General features: G+C 28.2%; 1 protein-coding gene, 2 long non-coding RNA genes and 1 pseudogene across 3 annotated transcripts; 1 reads left to right on the plus strand and 3 right to left on the minus strand.

Annotated features, from left to right (window-relative positions):
* Positions 1-3: 3 nt before the first annotated feature.
* On the minus strand, positions 4-1,105 carry LOC145110901 (uncharacterized). Its single transcript, XM_079047215.1, has 3 exons — positions 939-1,105; positions 339-532; positions 4-259 (listed from the first exon to the last, which is right to left on the minus strand). The coding sequence occupies exons 2-3, from the start codon at positions 519-521 to the stop codon at positions 134-136; spliced, it is 309 nt and encodes a 102-aa protein (XP_078903341.1). The 5' UTR covers positions 522-532; positions 939-1,105; the 3' UTR covers positions 4-133.
* Positions 1,106-4,821: 3,716 nt separating this feature from the next.
* On the minus strand, positions 4,822-5,402 carry LOC145116077 (pathogenesis-related protein PR-1 type pseudogene; annotated as a pseudogene).
* A 762-nt stretch (positions 5,403-6,164) lies between these two features.
* Positions 6,165-18,305, minus strand: LOC145116078 (uncharacterized). The gene is made up of 9 exons (XR_013711859.1): positions 18,059-18,305; positions 17,791-17,965; positions 17,553-17,712; positions 17,332-17,366; positions 16,822-17,020; positions 16,271-16,423; positions 15,970-16,047; positions 15,780-15,857; positions 6,165-6,512 (listed from the first exon to the last, which is right to left on the minus strand). It is a non-coding gene; the product is annotated as an uncharacterized LOC145116078 (long non-coding RNA).
* LOC145116079 (uncharacterized) lies at positions 6,318-22,919 on the plus strand. The gene is made up of 3 exons (XR_013711860.1): positions 6,318-6,430; positions 16,287-16,461; positions 22,500-22,919. It is a non-coding gene; the product is annotated as an uncharacterized LOC145116079 (long non-coding RNA).
* The last annotated feature ends 1,425 nt before the right edge of the window (positions 22,920-24,344 follow it).

The raw sequence follows: 24,344 nt of genomic DNA on the forward strand, positions 1-24,344 counted from the left end.
AAGTAAGAAACCATTCTCTACTAAAAATATATCATGAAAATGGTACATTATGAGCTATTTCAATAACTAGAAAAGGAGAATGATAATAATATCTTCAAGAAACAATGGAGTCTCTTTCATATCATGCATAGTTTCAAGCACTTGCAGGTGTTGGAAGATGGGTGACAATCAAAGGTGGACGAATTGCACACTGTTTTTCTTGCTCTTGTTTGCGTGATTTGAACATTTCTTCAGTCTCGATTACAACCAATCTTTTAACCTGTGTTCAGGACTAGATTTGTTAATTTAGAAAGTAAGAAGATGTGAGATTTTGATGAAAATGGAAGATGTTTGAAAACCTGTTGAAGCATTCCTCTGAGAGTAGGAGTATTCCATCGCATGACAGTTCTGTTGCATTTCCCAAGACGCAATGCTTCTAAGGTACGCCTGTGAAGTTTTCGTGTTCCTGGAATGCCCCTCACTAGAGTTATGTAGAGGTTGGGACTCCATGCGATTGGAGCACATGCTTTGTAAGCATTCATCTTTCTTCTTCCTACACATAAGATTTACATCATTACAACACCTAATGACCTAAATTATAACGGTATTTGTAGTAATTGTTAATTGTAGTTGTGAATTCGTTTGTTTAAACATATTGATTTTGTAGTTGCGATGTGGTTTTTCGACTCTTGATTCTACGTGAACGCACTATTGATAATCAAGGTGGCATTTCTACAAACAGTTTGGGGGCATAAGGCATTCGACCAAAAAATTGATCAGGCCTCATCATATACATTAATACATATACCCAAGATTAACACTTTATAGAGTAAGTGAGTAACTAAACAACAAACTCGTTAAATTTTAATCATGATTGAATAAGCCTTGTTTCCAACAAACAGAAATCAATTCCACCCAAAAAAAAAAAAGGATAACGGATGAGGGAGTGGGGGAGGAACCTGAGAGAGCGTTGCAATAAGAAAATACAAATCGAGTCGCCGCCGACGAGAAGATCAAGACTTTTGGTGGACAGTGGTACTATGTAACGCAGCAAACAATGTATTTTGTAGTTAACTAGGGGTATCATAGAAATGAATTAATAATGAAAGGCATAATAAAAAGTAGTAGATCGTAAGAAATAAATTTGTAAAAATAATCCATAATCTATATATCTGTACAATCCTAATAAAAGACTCTTTGAAAATGTCACGTGTCCTTTCTAGAGTTTATTCTTGTCACATGACAACTTTATACACCTTGAATTTTCCCCGCCCATGTAATAATTCTTCCTTATCAAGAACTAAATTTTGAAACAATCTATCGTATCACAATTAATCATGAATCTAATGCCTTAAAATCAGGAACGAATTTAGAAACAGTCATTGAACTTCATCTTTTCTGTTTCTCGCTCAGAACACGCTCTCTCTTCACATCCTAACCTAAATTTTAATGGTGCTTTATTTTATGTTTTCGATTTTGGAATAAATTAAGCAACAATAGTTTGTTATCTCTATTACTTACATTTATTTCAACTCATATAGATGTGTAATTTTACTGTGCTCCATCGCTTATCCTTCTGGTCATAAGTCACCAAAATCCATTCCAATTTCTTCTTCGCTATTTCTTAAATCTAGGTGTTTACTGATTTAATTTCTTCAATAATTAGGTCAATCTCACAGTTTCCCCATCGCTACAGGGTCCCTCTTCAGTTTTGTTACTGTTAGATTTATAATAAATTTACTTGAAGGTAAGTAACAAAGCTCTTCTTAAACGATTTGTTAGTTGCATATTTTGATTTTATTTTTAATATGTGGAATTTGAAGTTTTCGCAGGCTTCTTATGTGCATCGATTATTCAATATATTTTAATTTGATATAATATCGAATGTAGTCCTATAAAGGAACAAGTGCAGATATGAAGATCTCTCTTTTAGCGGAAGAATCAGTTCCAGGTTACCACTATGATTCAAAGAAGTCTGATTTTTTGGCTGATAATGATTATGCTCCTCCTAACATCTCATTCATTTTAGTGTTATCTAATGTAATAAGTATAAATGTTTCATGACTTATGCCCAATTTGTTAACAAAAGTTTTTTTTTTTCTCTTTTCCCATCATTGCCTCCAAACATGACTTGTTTGTATAATTTGTATTTCTCATTTCATATATATTGCATTTGGTTGATGCATCATATAGGAGTGTGGAATAACATGTTACAAGTTCGGGAGTGGGGACTATTATACATGCATTAGTAAAGACAGCATCTTTTAATAGTATTATGCATTCATCTTTCTCACTTCTTGACTATTGGTTACTCTTACCAATGTTAGCGAATGTAGTCTAAAAAAAACCATTTATTTAAGCTTAAACTTAGGTAGGGAGGTCATACATCCTTTATGGTCTTTAGAGAGTGTTTGAGCTTCAAAGTCAATGATTATTATTACTACCTAACATGAAAACTAATTATACATGCAAATAATAAACTCCATAACTATCGGGGGTAAAATTGTCTAAACCGAGGGTTTGTCTATGATACAAGCCGAGATAAGTTATCTCTTCAAAATTTCATGATTTTAGTGTTTCTTTCATGATTTCAAAATTTCATGATTTTAGTGTTTCTTTCTGATACTAAAGTAAGTTCTATTTTTAACGATTTCTGGTTTCGTTTAGAAAGTTCCTCAAAGAAAATGGGAAGGAAATGAAAGATGCTATGGTGTTTGATTAATAAAAGGTGCAAGAAAGGAAAGAGGATCCTAAAGAAGTGGTTATTAGTTTTAATTGAGTTTTGGATGAATAATAATGAAAAATAATAAAAGATTGATTATTGGGAGAAGCAATAAAAGTAAAAGGTATTTTTGGTATAGGGTGCCATTTAAAAACATGAATTGTCCGAATTTTATTTATATCAGAAGAATGCAGGGTTAAAAAGGAAGGATACTTTTGGTATTTTACGAAAAATGGGTATTGATAAAATATTTGGTACTCTGAGTGCATAAAAAATTGAAATACTTGGTTCAAAACTAAAAGGCATTAAATTCGAATATGGAATAGTAGTGATAAGAGCAAATGGTGGGTTAGAAAGAAAAGAAAATGGTATTTTGGTCTTTTTTTTTTTTTTTACCTGTTTTGTAGATTTTACAAGGATTGAGGCAGCAAAAAGAAGATGGATTTCTTGCATCAACTTTTTATATAGTTCAAATTAAAATTGCTTTGTATAATTGTTGTTTTTGCAAATTGCAATAACAGATGTTCTTGCAAACACTTTTGGTGTTTTTGTTTTATTGCTTATTTAGTCCGTTGAGGACTTGTAGTGTGAGCGGGTAAGCTTCTTTTTCAATATTTATTAATTATTTAATACAATGGTTATCTAGCAAGCCTTTGATGTTCTAAAGAGACGTTGGTAGATACTCTCAATACCAACACGATCGTTTGAGCGAAAAAGAATAAGTAGTTTGGTGTACGCATGCATCATATTGCATAATATGATTATAGAAGATGAGGGGAATGAGATTTTCCGTTATAATGAAAATGAGAATTTACCAAATGTTGAAGGAGTAGATATTGGTACCGCTAACGTACATGACGAACAAATGGGAAATATTACGACTGAGTTGGACACCACAACCTTCGCATTGTTTTGGTGGAACACATCTTCAATGCTAAAGTGAATCCCGTTGTCGACAATTTTGAAGACGATTTCGACAATACAGATGATGAATCAGACATGTTTGTAGATGATTCGTACGAGGATTATGATGACATGGAGAGCAACAATGATTAGGGTCACATACTATTCTACTATGTTTCGATTATGTTTTTTTTTTTTTTACTTATGTTTTTAATTTCATGTCTTTTTTTAATTAGTGAAGCACTTTTCTTGTATTAACTTTATATAATTACATTTTATTAAGTTACGTTTTATTCAATTTAAAAAAAGAAAAATAAAAGTGTGGTATGACACCTACTAGTTTTGTGAGGTGCTGGGAAAATGATGTGTCAATGACCTGGCAGACCAATAGTTGAATATATATGACACCCACCGATCTTATCTTCAATATGTGGTTGCATATGAATAATCAATGTGATGCAGTATTTGATGCAGTATTTGTGTTTGTGGTATGAAAACATACGGTGTTATCCATGATGGATGGTGGATCGGAGTTGATGTTGATTATGTTATCAACTTTCGTATATAATCAATATATAAATTTGAGTTGATGGTGATTTCGATTGAGGAGGAGAAGAAAGTGAGAAATAAGGGATGATGATGGGTCATGAAAAAGACCACAACTCATTTTAAACCAAAACGGGCCACAATGAAGCGAATACATGAATGTTTCAAAGGCATTTATTATTTTAGTATAACCAAAATCTTTTACTCTTTATGAAGCCCACTTTTGTGTTTATCCAAGGCCGAAATTAAATACGTTGTTATAATAGGCGTGAAAAGAGCATTCTCAGACCTTCAGATAATCATGTGTATTGATCAAAAGGGGTGTAACTTGTAAGCATAAAGTGTAGTCCTGCTGACACCTATCAAAAAATAAAATTACACGCACAACGACAAAACCATTTGAGGTTTTATTGTTTATTTAACATAATGTATATACCTATTTATATATTAAATACGTGTAGTATCATACTTTATAGATCTTGAAGTATGTTTAGATCTTAGACCAAACGACAACGAAAAAGAATGGAAGAATATATATATATATATATATATATATATATATATATATATATATATATATATATATATATATATATATATGAACATATGTTTCTTACAACCATCTAATTATTACAATTATTTAAAAAAAAAAGTGTGATTATTTACAATTATTTAATCAGTCACTTGAAAAACTTTATTTTAAGTGTAATTTATTTAATCATATTGTTATAATTCATGTGAATGCTTATTATTCCATATATGCAACTTAAGCAAGGTCTTTCCCCAATATAGTTGCCGGGAGGATCATAGTTACATGTCACGAACCATGCACCATTATTGCATTGAACCCTTGCACAACCAAGACGAACCGAATTGTTCCAAATTACTTGAGTATAATGCCCACACACCTGTTCCGGAGCACAAATGTTCAAATTAAAATCATAATCTGCCTTCTCGCTAACCCACAGGTTCACAACATCTACACCGGTCAAGTCAAACCCTGACCAGAGGCAAGATTTTCGCCGTAGGTATTGTTTTGGGGGTGCACCAACCGACAATCAACACGTCTTTGATTGGCATAGTTTTGTGCAAAACTGGCCACACGGCGATCCTATGTCAGGGGCCCTACACCAACCAGAGCTCGGGCTTGATTATGAGCATCAACATAGTCTTGTGGCGAGTTTTGGGCTCGGGAAATATTAAGAATTCTCGTGAATATAGCAAGAAGTAATATGTTGTTCCAATGGCCCATTTTTTGATTTTGTTTAGTGATACCAAAACGACACTTCAAGGTTGTGGGAATTAAATGGGTGATTTTAGTGGGAATTTATAGGTAGAATTCTCTAGAATACAGAATTCAAATTGTGACGTTGTATATACATAAAAATATTCTTTTTTTTTAAAAAAAAAATCATTCTAATTTATCTTTCAATGTAGATTTTAATAATAACATAACGACACTTTATCAAAGCTTTTTCAGTCGTTTTGGTGACTTATTTTCCCCACTTTGGAAATTCTCGTGGATGCAAAATGAAGAATAAATCATATGAATTTTGGCACCAGACATCCTTTCATAACAATGAAAGGACAATTTATTATATAAACCTTTCAGTCTTTTTGTTGACTTATTCTTTTTTCCACACCTTTTAGTCTTTTTGTTGACTTATTCTTTTTTTCCACACCCTTTAGTCTTTTTTGTTGACTTATTTTTCCATAATATGAAAATTCTTGTGGATACAAATAGATACAAGAACGATCGACGAATACTACCAAATAAGATAAATATGATTTGTTTATTGTTAGATATAATTAAGTAATGAGTTGCATGCTTCATCCTTTATAAGACATAAAATGACTATAATGTCCTTTTCAATTTATTTTTCATTTATTTTTGACATTTCTAATCATTATTAACTAGAAATTGCCCGGTCCCCGCTCCACGGGTGACACAGACAAGGTTTTGCTTAATATGTTTTTTTTTTTTTTTTTTTGGGGGGGGGGGAATAGTGTTCAGTTTGATGAAACGATGGATTTATTTATTTGTGGGAGACCACATTTGCCGACATACAAAAGTCTAGGGACAAAACCTGCAAACATGCCAAGTCTACATACATTTAGAAACATGCTTTACATATTCTACATTCAACAATCCTTTCAATAAACAAAACTAATCCTTTCAATCTCAAAGCAAGCCCACATACATGTCCATTGAAACATCATAACCTTTTCCACTTAATCACTTCAGTCCTCCTCCAATTGTGTTCACCCCTCCCCTCACAAGTAAGTCTCCCTCCTTGGAACTACTAGAGCACTTGATGTAACATGAAAATCGGCTTGGAATGTTTTGATATTAAAAAGAAAACTGAAAAGTTCAAGGTAAATGACTTGAAAAATCTATTTTTTTAAATTTTTAATTCTGCTCATTATATATAATGAGAATACATTGGTCTTTTAATATATGTCTTGTTGACTTACATTGATTTTGGGTTGGAAATGTTGAGAAAGTCGAATGTGTGTGGTTGCAAGTACAACGCTATAATTGGTAAAAATTTTGAAGTAAAAAGTTTTGGGATTTTTGTAAAAAATGTCTTGATAAATGAATAATTGAAAGTAAAAATGTTGTAATAGTAAAAAAAAACTAAAAAACTTAATGCTTTAATTGGGATGATTTTTCAAAAGAATTGTGCTTTTAATAAGAAAATTGAAAGTACAACGCTATAATTGGTAAAAATTTTGAAGTAAAAAGTTTTGGGATTTTTGTAAAAAATGTCTTGATAAATGAATAATTGAAAGTAAAAATGTTGTAATAGTAAAAAAAAACTAAAAAACTTAATGCTTTATTTGGGATGATTTTTCAAAAGAATTGTGCTATTAATAAGAAAATTGAAAGTACAACGCTATAATTGGTAAAAATTTTGAAGTAAAAAGTTTTGGGATTTTTGTAAAAAATGTCTTGATAAATGAATAATTGAAAGTAAAAATGTTGTAATAGTAAAAAAAAACTAAAAAACTTAATGCTTTAATTGGGATGATTTTTCAAAAGAATTGTGCTTTTAATAAGAAAATTGAAAGTACAACGCTATAATTGGTAAAAATTTTGAAGTAAAAAGTTTTGGGATTTTTGTAAAAAATGTCTTGATAAATGAATAATTGAAAGTAAAAATGTTGTAATAGTAAAAAAAAACTAAAAAACTTAATGCTTTATTTGGGATGATTTTTCAAAAGAATTGTGCTTTTAATAAGAAAATTGAAAGTACAACGCTATAATTGGTAAAAATTTTGAAGTAAAAAGTTTTGGGATTTTTGTAAAAAATGTCTTGATAAATGAATAATTGAAAGTAAAAATGTTGTAATAGTAAAAAAAAACTAAAAAACTTAATGCTTTAATTGGGATGATTTTTCAAAAGAATTGTGCTTTTAATAAGAAAATTGAAAGTACAACGCTATAATTGGTAAAAATTTTGAAGTAAAAAGTTTTGGGATTTTTGTAAAAAATGTCTTGATAAATGAATAATTGAAAGTAAAAATGTTGTAATAGTAAAAAAAAACTAAAAAACTTAATGCTTTATTTGGGATGATTTTTCAAAAGAATTGTGCTTTTAATAAGAAAATTGAAAGTACAACGCTATAATTGGTAAAAATTTTGAAGTAAAAAGTTTTGGGATTTTTGTAAAAAATGTCTTGATAAATGAATAATTGAAAGTAAAAATGTTGTAATAGTAAAAAAAAACTAAAAAACTTAATGCTTTAATTGGGATGATTTTTCAAAAGAATTGTGCTTTTAATAAGAAAATTGAAAGTACAACGCTATAATTGGTAAAAATTTTGAAGTAAAAAGTTTTGGGATTTTTGTAAAAAATGTCTTGATAAATGAATAATTGAAAGTAAAAATGTTGTAATAGTAAAAAAAAACTAAAAAACTTAATGCTTTATTTGGGATGATTTTTCAAAAGAATTGTGCTTTTAATAAGAAAATTGAAAGTACAACGCTATAATTGGTAAAAATTTTGAAGTAAAAAGTTTTGGGATTTTTGTAAAAAATGTCTTGATAAATGAATAATTGAAAGTAAAAATGTTGTAATAGTAAAAAAAAACTAAAAAACTTAATGCTTTAATTGGGATGATTTTTCAAAAGAATTGTGCTTTTAATAAGAAAATTGAAAGTACAACGCTATAATTGGTAAAAATTTTGAAGTAAAAAGTTTTGGGATTTTTGTAAAAAATGTCTTGATAAATGAATAATTGAAAGTAAAAATGTTGTAATAGTAAAAAAAAACTAAAAAACTTAATGCTTTATTTGGGATGATTTTTCAAAAGAATTGTGCTTTTAATAAGAAAATTGAAAGTACAACGCTATAATTGGTAAAAATTTTGAAGTAAAAAGTTTTGGGATTTTTGTAAAAAATGTCTTGATAAATGAATAATTGAAAGTAAAAATGTTGTAATAGTAAAAAAAAACTAAAAAACTTAATGCTTTATTTGGGATGATTTTTCAAAAGAATTGTGCTTTTAATAAGAAAATTGAAAGTACAACGCTATAATTGGTAAAAATTTTGAAGTAAAAAGTTTTGGGATTTTTGTAAAAAATGTCTTGATAAATGAATAATTGAAAGTAAAAATGTTGTAATAGTAAAAAAAAACTAAAAAACTTAATGCTTTATTTGGGATGATTTTTCAAAAGAATTGTGCTTTTAATAAGAAAATTGAAAGTACAACGCTATAATTGGTAAAAATTTTGAAGTAAAAAGTTTTGGGATTTTTGTAAAAAATGTCTTGATAAATGAATAATTGAAAGTAAAAATGTTGTAATAGTAAAAAAAAACTAAAAAACTTAATGCTTTAATTGGGATGATTTTTCAAAAGAATTGTGCTTTTAATAAGAAAATTGAAAGTACAACGCTATAATTGGTAAAAATTTTGAAGTAAAAAGTTTTGGGATTTTTGTAAAAAATGTCTTGATAAATGAATAATTGAAAGTAAAAATGTTGTAATAGTAAAAAAAAACTAAAAAACTTAATGCTTTATTTGGGATGATTTTTCAAAAGAATTGTGCTTTTAATAAGAAAATTGAAAGTACAACGCTATAATTGGTAAAAATTTTGAAGTAAAAAGTTTTGGGATTTTTGTAAAAAATGTCTTGATAAATGAATAATTGAAAGTAAAAATGTTGTAATAGTAAAAAAAAACTAAAAAACTTAATGCTTTAATTGGGATGATTTTTCAAAAGAATTGTGCTTTTAATAAGAAAATTGAAAGTACAACGCTATAATTGGTAAAAATTTTGAAGTAAAAAGTTTTGGGATTTTTGTAAAAAATGTCTTGATAAATGAATAATTGAAAGTAAAAATGTTGTAATAGTAAAAAAAAACTAAAAAACTTAATGCTTTATTTGGGATGATTTTTCAAAAGAATTGTGCTTTTAATAAGAAAATTGAAAGTACAACGCTATAATTGGTAAAAATTTTGAAGTAAAAAGTTTTGGGATTTTTGTAAAAAATGTCTTGATAAATGAATAATTGAAAGTAAAAATGTTGTAATAGTAAAAAAAAACTAAAAAACTTAATGCTTTAATTGGGATGATTTTTCAAAAGAATTGTGCTTTTAATAAGAAAATTGAAAGTACAACGCTATAATTGGTAAAAATTTTGAAGTAAAAAGTTTTGGGATTTTTGTAAAAAATGTCTTGATAAATGAATAATTGAAAGTAAAAATGTTGTAATAGTAAAAAAAAACTAAAAAACTTAATGCTTTATTTGGGATGATTTTTCAAAAGAATTGTGCTATTAATAAGAAAATTGAAAGTACAACGCTATAATTGGTAAAAATTTTGAAGTAAAAAGTTTTGGGATTTTTGTAAAAAATGTCTTGATAAATGAATAATTGAAAGTAAAAATGTTGTAATAGTAAAAAAAAACTAAAAAACTTAATGCTTTAATTGGGATGATTTTTCAAAAGAATTGTGCTTTTAATAAGAAAATTGAAAGTACAACGCTATAATTGGTAAAAATTTTGAAGTAAAAAGTTTTGGGATTTTTGTAAAAAATGTCTTGATAAATGAATAATTGAAAGTAAAAATGTTGTAATAGTAAAAAAAAACTAAAAAACTTAATGCTTTATTTGGGATGATTTTTCAAAAGAATTGTGCTTTTAATAAGAAAATTGAAAGTACAACGCTATAATTGGTAAAAATTTTGAAGTAAAAAGTTTTGGGATTTTTGTAAAAAATGTCTTGATAAATGAATAATTGAAAGTAAAAATGTTGTAATAGTAAAAAAAAACTAAAAAACTTAATGCTTTAATTGGGATGATTTTTCAAAAGAATTGTGCTTTTAATAAGAAAATTGAAAGTACAACGCTATAATTGGTAAAAATTTTGAAGTAAAAAGTTTTGGGATTTTTGTAAAAAATGTCTTGATAAATGAATAATTGAAAGTAAAAATGTTGTAATAGTAAAAAAAAACTAAAAAACTTAATGCTTTATTTGGGATGATTTTTCAAAAGAATTGTGCTTTTAATAAGAAAATTGAAAGTACAACGCTATAATTGGTAAAAATTTTGAAGTAAAAAGTTTTGGGATTTTTGTAAAAAATGTCTTGATAAATGAATAATTGAAAGTAAAAATGTTGTAATAGTAAAAAAAAACTAAAAAACTTAATGCTTTAATTGGGATGATTTTTCAAAAGAATTGTGCTTTTAATAAGAAAATTGAAAGTACAACGCTATAATTGGTAAAAATTTTGAAGTAAAAAGTTTTGGGATTTTTGTAAAAAATGTCTTGATAAATGAATAATTGAAAGTAAAAATGTTGTAATAGTAAAAAAAAACTAAAAAACTTAATGCTTTATTTGGGATGATTTTTCAAAAGAATTGTGCTTTTAATAAGAAAATTGAAAGTACAACGCTATAATTGGTAAAAATTTTGAAGTAAAAAGTTTTGGGATTTTTGTAAAAAATGTCTTGATAAATGAATAATTGAAAGTAAAAATGTTGTAATAGTAAAAAAAAACTAAAAAACTTAATGCTTTAATTGGGATGATTTTTCAAAAGAATTGTGCTTTTAATAAGAAAATTGAAAGTACAACGCTATAATTGGTAAAAATTTTGAAGTAAAAAGTTTTGGGATTTTTGTAAAAAATGTCTTGATAAATGAATAATTGAAAGTAAAAATGTTGTAATAGTAAAAAAAAACTAAAAAACTTAATGCTTTATTTGGGATGATTTTTCAAAAGAATTGTGCTTTTAATAAGAAAATTGAAAGTACAACGCTATAATTGGTAAAAATTTTGAAGTAAAAAGTTTTGGGATTTTTGTAAAAAATGTCTTGATAAATGAATAATTGAAAGTAAAAATGTTGTAATAGTAAAAAAAAACTAAAAAACTTAATGCTTTATTTGGGATGATTTTTCAAAAGAATTGTGCTTTTAATAAGAAAATTGAAAGTACAACGCTATAATTGGTAAAAATTTTGAAGTAAAAAGTTTTGGGATTTTTGTAAAAAATGTCTTGATAAATGAATAATTGAAAGTAAAAATGTTGTAATAGTAAAAAAAAACTAAAAAACTTAATGCTTTATTTGGGATGATTTTTCAAAAGAATTGTGCTTTTAATAAGAAAATTGAAAGTACAACGCTATAATTGGTAAAAATTTTGAAGTAAAAAGTTTTGGGATTTTTGTAAAAAATGTCTTGATAAATGAATAATTGAAAGTAAAAATGTTGTAATAGTAAAAAAAAACTAAAAAACTTAATGCTTTAATTGGGATGATTTTTCAAAAGAATTGTGCTTTTAATAAGAAAATTGAAAGTACAACGCTATAATTGGTAAAAATTTTGAAGTAAAAAGTTTTGGGATTTTTGTAAAAAATGTCTTGATAAATGAATAATTGAAAGTAAAAATGTTGTAATAGTAAAAAAAAACTAAAAAACTTAATGCTTTATTTGGGATGATTTTTCAAAAGAATTGTGCTTTTAATAAGAAAATTGAAAGTACAACGCTATAATTGGTAAAAATTTTGAAGTAAAAAGTTTTGGGATTTTTGTAAAAAATGTCTTGATAAATGAATAATTGAAAGTAAAAATGTTGTAATAGTAAAAAAAAACTAAAAAACTTAATGCTTTATTTGGGATGATTTTTCAAAAGAATTGTGCTATTAATAAGAAAATTGAAAGTACAACGCTATAATTGATAAAACTGTTGTAATAGGAAAAAAAAAACTAAAAAAATGTAAAAACTTATATAAAAAATGTCTTTGCTAAAAGAATGTTTGAAAGTAAAATTGTTGTAATAGGAAAAAAAACTAAAAAAATGCATGCAATTCTTTAATTGGGATGAATTTTTCAAACGAAATGTGCTTTTAATAAGAAACTTGAATATACAATGCTATAATTGGTAATTTTTCAGAGTAAAATGCCTAGATAAGTAAAAAATGTAAAGATTTATATAAAAAAATCTCTTAATAAAAAAATATTTGCAAGTAAAAATGATATTATAATAATAATAATAATAACAAAAACAAAATCCAATGCTTTAATTGGGATGATTTTTCACACAAAATGTGCTTTTAATTACAAAACTAAATGTACAATGCTTTACTTGGTAAAGATTTCAAAGTAAAATACCTAATGAAGTTAAAAATGTGAACATTTTTGTAAAAAAATTATTGATAAAAGAATATTTGATAGTAGAAATGTTGTAATAATAAATGCAAAGATTTTTGTAAAAAACGCCTAGATAAGTAAAAACTGTAAAGATTTATAGAAAAAATGTCTTGATAAAAGAATATTTGAAAGTAAAAATGTTGTAATAGAAAAAAAAAACTAAAAAAATGCAATACTTTAATTGGTAAAGTTTTTAAAGTAAAATTCCTAGATAAGTAAAAAATATAAGATTTTTGTAAAAAATGTCTAGATAAAAGAATATTTGAAATAAAAAATGTTGTAATAATAAAAAAATAATTGGTAAATTTTTCAATGTAAAATGCCTACACAAGTAAAAAAATATAAAGACTTTTGCAAACAATGTCTTGATAAACGAATATTTGAAAGTAAAAATGTTGTAATAGTAAACAAAAAAACTAAAAAAATGCCTAGATAAGTGAAAAATGTATGATTTTCGTAAAAAATGTCTTGACAAAAGAATTTGTGCTTTTCATCAAAAAAAAAAAAAAAAAAAAAAAAAAAAACTGTACAAAGCTATAATTGGTAAATTTTTCAAAGTAAAATACCTAAAAAAATGTTCTGATAAAAGAATATTTGCAAGTAAAAATGATGAAAGAGTAAAAAAAACTAAAAAAAATGCAAAGCTTTAAGTAGTATGATTTTATAAAAGATATGTGCTTTTAATAACTAAATATATAAATAAATAAAAACTGTAAGTACAAAGCTAAAATTGGTAAATTTTTCAAAGTAAAATGCCTAAAAAATGTTTGATTTTTGTAAAAAATGTTCTGAAAAAAGAATATTTGCAAGTAAAAATGATGACAGAGTAAAAAAAAACTAAAAAAGTGCAATGCTTTAATTGGGATACTTTTTCAAAAGAAATGTGTTTTAATAAGAAAAATTTAATGTACAATGCTATAATCGGGAACATTTTTAAAAAAAGATGCCTAGATAGATAAATAAAAATGTAAAGATTTTTGTAGTAAACAATGTCTTTGATAAATGCAAGTAAAAATAATGTAATACTAAAAAAACTTCAAGGCTTTAATTGGGGATGATTTTTCAAACAAAATGTGCTTTTAATAGAAAAAATTGAAAGTACAATGCTATAATTGGTAAATTTTTTCTAAGTAAAATGCCTATATAAGTAAAAAAAATGCAAAGATTTTTGTAAAAAATGTCTTGAAAAGTAAAAAAATGCAATAAGAAAACTGTACAACACTGTAATTGGTAAAATTTTCAAAGTAAAATGCCCAGATAAGTAAAAGATGTAAAGACTTTTTAATAAAATGTCTTGATAAAATAATATTTGAAATTAACTTTTAATAGGAAAAAAACTAAAAAAATTCAATGCTATATTTGGGATTATTTTTCAAAAAAAAATGTGCTTTTAAAAAGAAAACTGAAAGTACGATGCTATAATTGGTAAATTTTTCAAATTAAAATGCATAGTTGTAAAACATTTATAAATATTTTAATAAAATGTCTTGATCAAAAATTTTGAAAGTAACTATGTTTCTAAAAAGGAGCAAAGCTTTGATTGGGATGATTTTTCAAAGTAAATGTGCTTTTAAAAAGAAAACTTACAGTACAATGCTATAATTGGTAAAATTTTCAAAGTAAAATGCCTACATAAGTGAAAAATGTGAAGATTTTTGTAAAGAAATGTCTTGATAAAAGAATATTTGAAAGTTAAAATGTTGAAATAGTTAAAAAAAAAACTAAAAAAATGCAATGCTTTAATTGGGATGGTTTTTCAAAAGAAATGTGCTTTTAATAAGAACAATGAAAGTACAGTGCTATATTTGGTAACTTTTTCATAGTAAAATGCCTAGATAAGTATATTTTTTAAAAATGTAATGCTTTAAATAGGATAATTTTTCAAAAGAAATGTACTTGTAATAAGAAAACTGAAATTACAATGCTATAATTGATAAAATTTTCAAAGTAAAATGCCTAGAATAGATAAGTAAAAAATGTGAAGATTTTGTATAAAATGTCTTTGATAAAAGAATATTTGAAAGTAAAAATGTTGTATTGGTAAACAAAAATTAAATAAATACAATGCTTTAGATGGGATGATTTTTCAAAAAAATATGTGCTTTTAATAAAAAAAAAACTAAAAGTACAATGCTATAATTGGTAAACTTTTCAAAGGAAAATGCCTGGATAATTAAAAAATATTTTGATAAAAGAATATTTTAATTTAAAAATGTTGTAATAGGAAAAAAAAACTAAAAAAAGCAATACTTTAACCGGAATGATTTTTTAAAAGAAAATGTCTTTTAATAAGAAAACTGAAAGTACAATGCTATAATTAGTAAATTTTCAAAGTAAAATGCCTAGATAAGTAAAAAATGTCTTGATAAAAGAATATTTGAAAGTAAAAATGTTGTAATAATAAAAAAAAAATTAAAAAATGCAATGCTTTAATTGAGATGATTTTTCATAAGATATGTCTTGAAAAAAAATTGAAAGTCAGAAAAGAAAAAAAAAAAAAACTAAAAAACTGCAAAGCTTTAAATGGGATATTTATTCTAAGGAAAATGTGCTTTTAATAAGAAAACTTAGTACAATGCTATAATTGTTAAAAATTTCAAAGTAAAATGCCCAAAGAAGAAAATAATGTAAGGACTTTTTAACAAAAGTTCTTGATATGAAAATATTTGAAAGTAACAATGTTGTAAAAGAAAAAAAAAACTAAAAAGGTACAAAGGTTTTAATTGCGATGATTTTCAAAGGGAAATGTGATTTTTAATAAGAAATTTGAAAGTAACATTGTTGTTACAGAAAAGATCTAAAAAAAGTGCAATGTCATAATTGGGTTGATTTTTAAAGAGAAAATGCTTTTTATAAAAAATAGAATCTAAAATGCGTAGATATGAAATGCTAATCAGTGTAAAGTATCATACAAAAACAAGAATGAAGAAGACACGAGAAAATATAAAGATGTTTAGTAGAACAAAACAAACCTGGAATAAGACCTGAGAGTATTTTGCTATCTCTCAGTAAACCTGAAGTATCAGTTTCTCCACTATAAGTGACAAGAACTAAAAACACACAACAAAATATACAGAAGTTTGGTATCACTCTCAATTGTATCTTACAATGTCAATATTGAGTTTATTCAAATTGGAAAAGATTGAAAACAGCAGAACATACCCATCAGTAAAAAAGAATGCCCAAATCTCAACTTAAATGTCAAAAGCCTTGGGAGTTTCATCTTTAAATAATTGGTGCCTGTTATACACAAAAAAAAAATTTAACAAAAGATTAACTTAACCCTATAAAAACAGGACACTTCAACACACAAATACCCTAATATTAAATGGTAAAGTTAACTAATCATTTACTTTTAGTTTAATTTGTTACCCACAATAGCAACTTCCTAGATTTTTTAACCAATAATAGTAAAATATATTAGTAAGCAAAGTGCAAGTACATTCCTATTAATAAAATATACCTTTTGCTTTTGAGAGGCGGCATTAGAACTGAACACGAGTTTTCCCTGAGTTTGGTGGGAGCTAGAACCGGTAGGAGGCGGCAGTGGCACACCTCCGCCAGGCACCGCCAGTTGTTTTCCATTGGAGGCGGAAGTGGTTGAATTTTGGTTCCTCTGGTTGCAAAAGGATAAAATGGAAAACAAAAGGAATGGTAATTACTCACATATAAAATTATGGGTGAATTGCAGTTAAATAGCAATGTATTTTACTGTTTTAAAAATTAATATAGACAATCTACTCTATTTCTCTTTACCCACGAGATAGCAATGTACTTAACAGCACTTTACCTATAACAGCCAACCTACTTACATACTTTTACCAATGTTGCCATTATGAGAAAAAGTACATAAGTACATTGCTTATATGCATAAATAATGAAGTACAATGCCTATATTGATAAAATAAAATAAAATAAAAAAGTATAGCATGTTGCTTCCTACATTTTTCCCTAAAATCATCAGATAACATAAGATCAAAAATATAAAACTGCTTGAAAACATGCAAGTAATACCTTGGTCAGGTGGCAAGGATGATAGGGGTGGGGCCTCTCTGGTTCATTGTAATCAAGAGGAGGAGCAAAATCTACCTCACAATCGGTTTCAATGATGGTTATTGGATTTGAAGGCTTTGATTCAATGATATCAATGTAGTATTTCTTGTTGTTATATCCCACAATGATGATAACAACAGTCCAAAGTGTTGTCTCTAATCTGCATTGAAAACAGAAAAATATTAGGGGCGTTTTGGTCCGTAGAATGTCTTTTTTAGGAATGAAAGCTGTCAATGAAAATAAGAAATGCAGGAAATCGGAACTGTAATCTGTCACATTTTTGGTTTCGTATTTTTCTTCTATTTAGGGTTGCAAATAGGAGGGAATGAAGGCTTAAAATTGGGATTGTAGTCGAGTAGTATAGCCTTATTAGTATTAGTTACTCGTTTGTTTAACATCAAAACTCAAGAATGCAAACAGAACGCCAAAAAGTAAACATAACCAGGAAACAACAAGAGCACCAGAACTTACCATATTTACTCTTCTGGCGACACCAATCCTGCAACCTATGTGAAAAACGACAAAATCAAAATCGAAATCGTTAGTTATATTTGGTGATCGATTTTTCACATTAAATCAAAGTGCATAGCTGAAATCGGAGTAATTCGATTCAGAATCCAAGATTACGCACACCTTAGTATAATATGATTAACTACAAATAAATAAATCAAAGAAGGGAGAAACAGTGTTACCGAGTAAGCAAGTGTGAGGAGATTCGAATATTTGCAGGAGATTTGAGAGCGGAAAGGTTTATGGAAAAGAGAAATTGTGGTTGGAGTTGGATAGAAATAGGTTTTGGGGAAGACACAAAGGCAAAAATGCGTCGGGGTCGTAGTGTGGATCACATATTTCCTAAACCAAAACCAGAAGAATTCCGTTAGAGGATTATTTCGTTTCCATTAATTTGGTTTAGAGAAAGGATAACAATACTTGAAGAAAAAATGCAGAGCATGAAAGGAGAACAGCTAAAAACGCTTGCTCTCCGACATCATCGTCTGTTCCGCTGTCGCCAATTTCTAGAGATTAGTTCTGCTTTGGAAGCGGCATTGTTTACTGGAACCGGAGAAAACGACTAAAATCAAGTGTTCTTTGAGAACCCAAGAACCTACAATGGAAATCAACATATAGTGTGTTTAAAACCCTATACAAACGCATATGTATTTTGGATCTAGAGAAAGAAAAGAGACGAAGAGCATACCAAGAACTAATACCAGCGGAAAACGATTAACATCCTCCTCGTAATTTCTCAGAGGAAGAAGAAATATGAATACTGAAGAGTTCGGGAGCCTAGTGCTCTTTCGTAGTCAAACGAACCGTTTATGGAAGATCATGATTTTAATTAAGAATCTTTCGCATTAAGTAACTTGAAAATATGGAAAGTTTAGTTAAATCGACATTCCAAATTTTGCATCTATTTCGTATTAGGGTTCCCTTCGTATTATTAACCAGCCAAATTGCTCTTATGATCACGAGAGTATCTTGTAGTAGGAACATTTAGTAGGATATTTAACCTCTCTCTATCTAATATAATCATATTGGCCGTTCAAATTAATTGTTTGAAATGTTTTTTTTTACCAATAATCATTAATTTTTTATTATAGTTCTTTAAAAAAAAAAAAAAAAAAAAAACTGCAAAAACTGGTCCATCTTATTTGTAATTTTTTTACTAAGGTCCAAAATAGTTTCAAATTGCAAAAATTGTCCTTATTTAAGAGTTTTTCATTGTCGATTTAGTCCCTAATTATAACAAACGTTAAAATTATTTGTTTTCTTCAGCACGCGCCCCTCACATGAGGGTAGTTTTGTCTTTTCTTCTTGAGGAACCAATTTCGCAAGTAAATGTTTGAATTTCAGCTATTAAATGTCGTCTTCCGAACCTGAGTGTTATTTCAAACCCACAACCAAAAAGATAGTGCTATGCTACTATGTAAATTTTGTTGTTGAAAGAAAAAACAAAATCCAACAGTGAAGTTGCCTAATCAATGCTTATATTTTCTTACATGTCTTATAGTATTTTTGGGATGAAGCAAATACAAGTACATGCTTTACACATAACTGGTCTTTTGATCGATTGTATATTAAATGCTACTCTTTATGAAGCCATGAACAAATGAAAATCAAATGTTAAATTATTTCATATTCTTGGTTGTTGATGCTTCATAAAGAATAATAAATATAACTTGGGAAAGTTTGAATGTAAATCAAAAAGAGGGGTCTTCTTAGTCTACTATTTCACTTCAGCATCTTTTCTCAAAATCCCGCTTAACCTATTTATGTTACTAAATTTAATATTGATCGTGATCTACTTTTTGTTCCTCCTTACGATTATGAAACTCTAATCACTCCAAATGTTCATACATTAACTACTTTGCCTAAAACAAACACAAGAGTACATCTTTCGGTTCACAATAAATCCAACAAGAGTTGTCAACTCAATCATTCCCAATAATCATCAAGTTAAGGGGAAACTACCATCTACCGATTCACATATGTACATTCATAGAACATCTGTCCAATACATCTCAAGTCCATCTAAAGCACTTATTTAGCTAGAACATACGCTTATTCGACCATTACGGGACATAGTGCGAGTGTATTTTGGGTGATGGCCTTGTCAAAGTGTAACGACACGAATTTCAAACCAAATTTTTTTATTTTTAAAACTCATAAAACATATGTCTCATCATTAATTCTCAAAATCAATCAACAAGTTTTCAAAACAATTATTCAAATCCAGGATCCACAAACATAGCTCCATAACAAGAGTGTGTGCACAATCACGCTGGTGCCTTCCCGCGATCCTCTGAGGTACCTGAAACACATGATACATAACACGGTAAGCACGGATGCTTAGTGAGTTCCCCAAAATACCACATACAACAATTTAGCCCCTCGAGGCTATACTCTGTAAGACCCTCCGGTCTATGTGTCTCAGCGGGACCCTTCAGTCCTGTAGCTCGTTGGACCCTCTGGTCTGGTCTAGCTCGTTGGACCCTTCGGTCCGGTCTGATTGAGAACCCTCTGGCCTCATAGTTCGTTGGACCCTCCGGTCCGGTCTAAGCAACAAATGATACAGCATACAATACATAACACACAAACATGCACAACTCAAGCAAGCACATAAGACCCTCTGGTCACACATAGTTTTCACTCTAGGTAAGTATAGTGAGAAGACTCACCTCGTAAGCTAGTAAGTAAAAGCCTCGTGCTCGGGAATCCTCGATCTAGCCTCCGCCTAATCACAAGGATAATATCTCAAATTAATACCCTCCCCATACTCGACTATACCACTCATTTGTCTCTCTTACACTCTTAGCCCTAGAAATGGGTAAAAGACCATCTTACCCTTCCCTGACCTCCATTACTCATTTGACCAACCCTAAAGTCAACAGAAGTCAATTCCAGTCAATAGTCCAAATTGACCAGACTCGCCGAGTGCACTCGTGCGACTCGTCGAGTCCCATCGATTCTCAGTAATCCCATGAAGGTCCGGCTCGTCGAGTCAACCCACAATAATATAATTATTATGTTTAATCATCAAACAATTAACCCAATTACCCATCCCCATTATCTTCTTTATTCCTAATTACCTTCCCTAAAGATTTATCCTAAGGGTCATCTCCTGCATCGTATTTACCTCTCATCTCCTTACACCGCATTTCCTTATATGTTTGTTCCTAAGGATTTTTCCTAAGGATCATCGCCTACATCATATAGACAGTACTAATTCGAGGATTACTCCCTCAATACGTGTCGAGTAAGGGTTAGGGTATCATCGCATGAATACGTAGTTACAACATCGCCTGAACTCGTAATTCATCACCTAGGGTTAGGGTATCATCGCATGAATACGTAGTTACAACATCACCTGAACTCGTAATTCATAGTAAGGGGTTAGAGTATCATCACATGAATACGTAGTTACAACATCGCCCGAACTCGTAATTCATCACCTACATGTTATGAGCATGCTGGTGTTTCCACATGACTGTCTAGAATAGTCTGTGGTCGCCATCTATACTCTGGTAGATGACTACATCGCCGGTCAAGGTTATGGTATCTCTTCTCATCTCACATCACCTATTTATCATCACCTAATTATCATAATCTTTCTATCATCTCCTAATTATCATCACATTTCTATCATCACCTAATCATTATCACCTTTCTATCATCACCCGTTGCTACCCAATATATATTTATAAGTATAAAATTACATATACAGTTTAAATCACGTAAACATGTATAAATCGTTTATCCAACATAGATATCAAGAACACAGATAACATGCACACATAACACGTAATTTATATTAAATACTTCATATCTATGCGTAAGATGAAAGTAACTATGCACTCACCTTAATAGCGTGAGTTGATAGAATCTAACTAGAAACAGTCGGCAGTTCGTGATCGTTGGGCTCGGAATGCAGAAACGCCTTCAGCAAACGAGAGAGAGAGAGAGAAGAAATGGTGTAAGAAGTGAATGAGGTCGAACTTGATATTTATAGGATGATTTCGGCCCATTCACGTCATGAGAATTCATTGCTCACGTCGTGAGCCATGGCTGAATCACCTCGTATCTTCGCCATCTGCGTTCTAGGCTTGAATAATGTCAGTTTGACTCCTCACGTCGTGAGAATTCATTGCTCACGTCGTGAGCTTTTGAGTTATCGTTTCCGTGGACTTCTTTCTAGCTTCGAAATGTGGCGTTTTGAGTCCTCACGTCGTGAGAAAAGAGGCTCACGTCGTGAGTCCTGTCAGATTAGGGTTTCTGACACGTGTCATGCTATCAGGCAACTGCATCTTCGGAAGGCCATAACTTTTGCATACGAGCTCCGTTTTTGACGTTCTTTATATCCACGTGAAGGTGGAGACGTACTCTATAACTTTTATTTAGAACCCTAAGGATAAAAAGTACTCTATCATAAACTCACTTTTTACGATTCCCGGTGTCGTGCCGGTTTTGTCGCGAAACTTCGACAGGTCATAACTTATTCGTTATAACTCGGATTTCAGCATTCTTTATATGTATGGAAACCTTGTGACATATACAACAACTTAGTTAAGATTATTTATTCTAAATAATCTAAATAATATTCTATAAAAAAATCATTTTTTGACGCTTATTGTCTCAAAACTGACTAGTCCGAATCTGCGGACGTTACAAAATATGAGATAATTTATATATATATATATATATATATATATATATATATATATATATATATATATATATATATCCTAAACTGTGAATAAGTTGTCTAATACACTGAAATATGAGATTATACTTATAAATGAGTTGTGAATGTATTGTATTAAATTATAAAATTGTCAATAAGAATCTTGAATTGCTTTATTAAATTGTGAATGATAGTCTTAAACTGTTTTATTAAACTGTGAATGAGAGTTCTGATGTATGTGTTGCACACAAAGTGTTTGATGAAATGCCTTAAAACGAAACTCGGTAAGTTATTAAGTTGTGAATATATGTTTTTATGTATTAATTTGTGAATATGTAAGTTATTAAGTTGTGAATGTGTATTTTTTGATGCACTAACTTGTGAATTAGTGTCTGAATTAAGTTGTGAATTATTGTTTGAAATGTTGTATTAAACTGTGAATTCTGTTTTTTTTTAGATCTTATTTTTTGAGGGAATGATGTTGGTGGTGTTGGCACTTGTGGTTGATGGCGTCATATGGTAGTTGGCGGTGTTGATGGTGGTGGTGGTGGTATAGTATGGATATGTTCTATTTCTCATTCTTCTTCTTCGTTGATTTCAGATAAGTTATCTTCTTTTATGATTCATGTATATGTTTTTCTTTTGATGTTTGCCTCTGAAAAATATGAGATAATTTATATATGTGCTGGCTTAGGTTATTGTATTCTAATTAATTATTGTGTGGATGTAGGGATGAATGTAGACCAATGGTTTTAATTATTTTAAGTAATGATTTACCTATATTTAAATTATGAGACACATGTTTAAATTAGGAAACAAATGTTTAATTAATGAAAATTTCGGATTTTAAGGGATATTGATTCTTTTAATTTTGAATTCTGATTTTTTTTAATTAATTCATTTTTAATTCTAACATAATTTTTAATTTTACTCAATTTTATTCTTTTAGAATGCAATTCTGTTAGAACGACATTCTATGAAAATGTCAGAATATATTCTGATAGAGTACATATTTTGATTGAAGTAATTTCTTGTAAAAAAACAATATTCTTGAACCTTCAGTTGAAATATAACATGATCCTTATATATATATATATATATATATATATATATATATATATATATATATATTCAAACATTGTAATGCAAATATAGATTCATACATATTCTTACAGAATAATAGTCTAAATAACATCCTTAAATATACAATTATTGAACAAATAGATTTGATTACTAAAATTAATTAATAGATAACATTAAAAATTTACCTTATTTAATTAATTCTTAAACTATATTGCCTAAATTAAAGAGATTAATTAAATATTTATTTAATTACTAAAATTAATTAATAGATAACATTAAAATTTTACCTTATTTAGCTTTTGAAATGATTGGCTCACACTGATTCCTATATCCACACAATAATTTGTTAGAATACTTGAACCTAGCTCTATATGTACTAAACTGTGAATAAGCTGTCTAGTACACTAAAATATGAGATTATACTCATAAATGAGTTGTGAATATATTGTATTAAATTGTGAATTTTTTGTATTAAGCTGTGAGTTTTATTCATAACTTAATATAATAAATTCACAATTTAATACACAGAAATGTCTGCAGATATGAATGCATAAATATAAGTTTTAAGTTGAGAATATGAATGTAAGTATATAATTTTTGTGTATTAAATTATGATTTGTTGTATTAAGTTATGAATTTTGTGAACATATATATTTTTTGTGTATTAAATTGTAAAATTTGTTGTATTAACTATTAAACTGTGCATTTTGTATATTAAATTGTAAATTGACTGTATTAAGTTGTGAAACAATTGTGTTAAACTGTAAATTAACTGTATTAAGCTGTGATTTTGTTTTTTTATAAATTATGTGTTTAGTTTTGAAATAAGAGAAGAAAGAATTATTATATATAGATCTTATTTTCTGTAATTTTAAATAAATTATGTAAAAACTTAAACTATGAATATTGCGTAAATTAAAATATGAAAGAAGCACTGACCTTTAGATCGAAATGTGTAAATGTAAGTTTTAAGTTAAGAATATGACAATTTTGTGTATTAAATTATTAATTTGTTATATTATGCTGTGAACTTTATGTATTAAATTGTATTAAGTTTTCAATTGATTGTTTTCGTCTTTGAGTTTTTCATAAACTTTGTGTTAAAATATGAATGATTTATGTATTATTTTTCTTATGAATAATTTTTGTTGTTGTATAAGTATGCAATAATGCATTACTCTTTATAATTGTTTTGCATTAAATTCAAAATGAACGAATT

This window comes from Lactuca virosa, chromosome 5 (assembly GCF_052849685.1).
Source record: "Lactuca virosa cultivar CGN04683 chromosome 5, Lactuca_virosa_CGN04683_v6, whole genome shotgun sequence".
In the NCBI taxonomy this organism is placed as follows: Eukaryota; Viridiplantae; Streptophyta; class Magnoliopsida; order Asterales; family Asteraceae; genus Lactuca; species Lactuca virosa.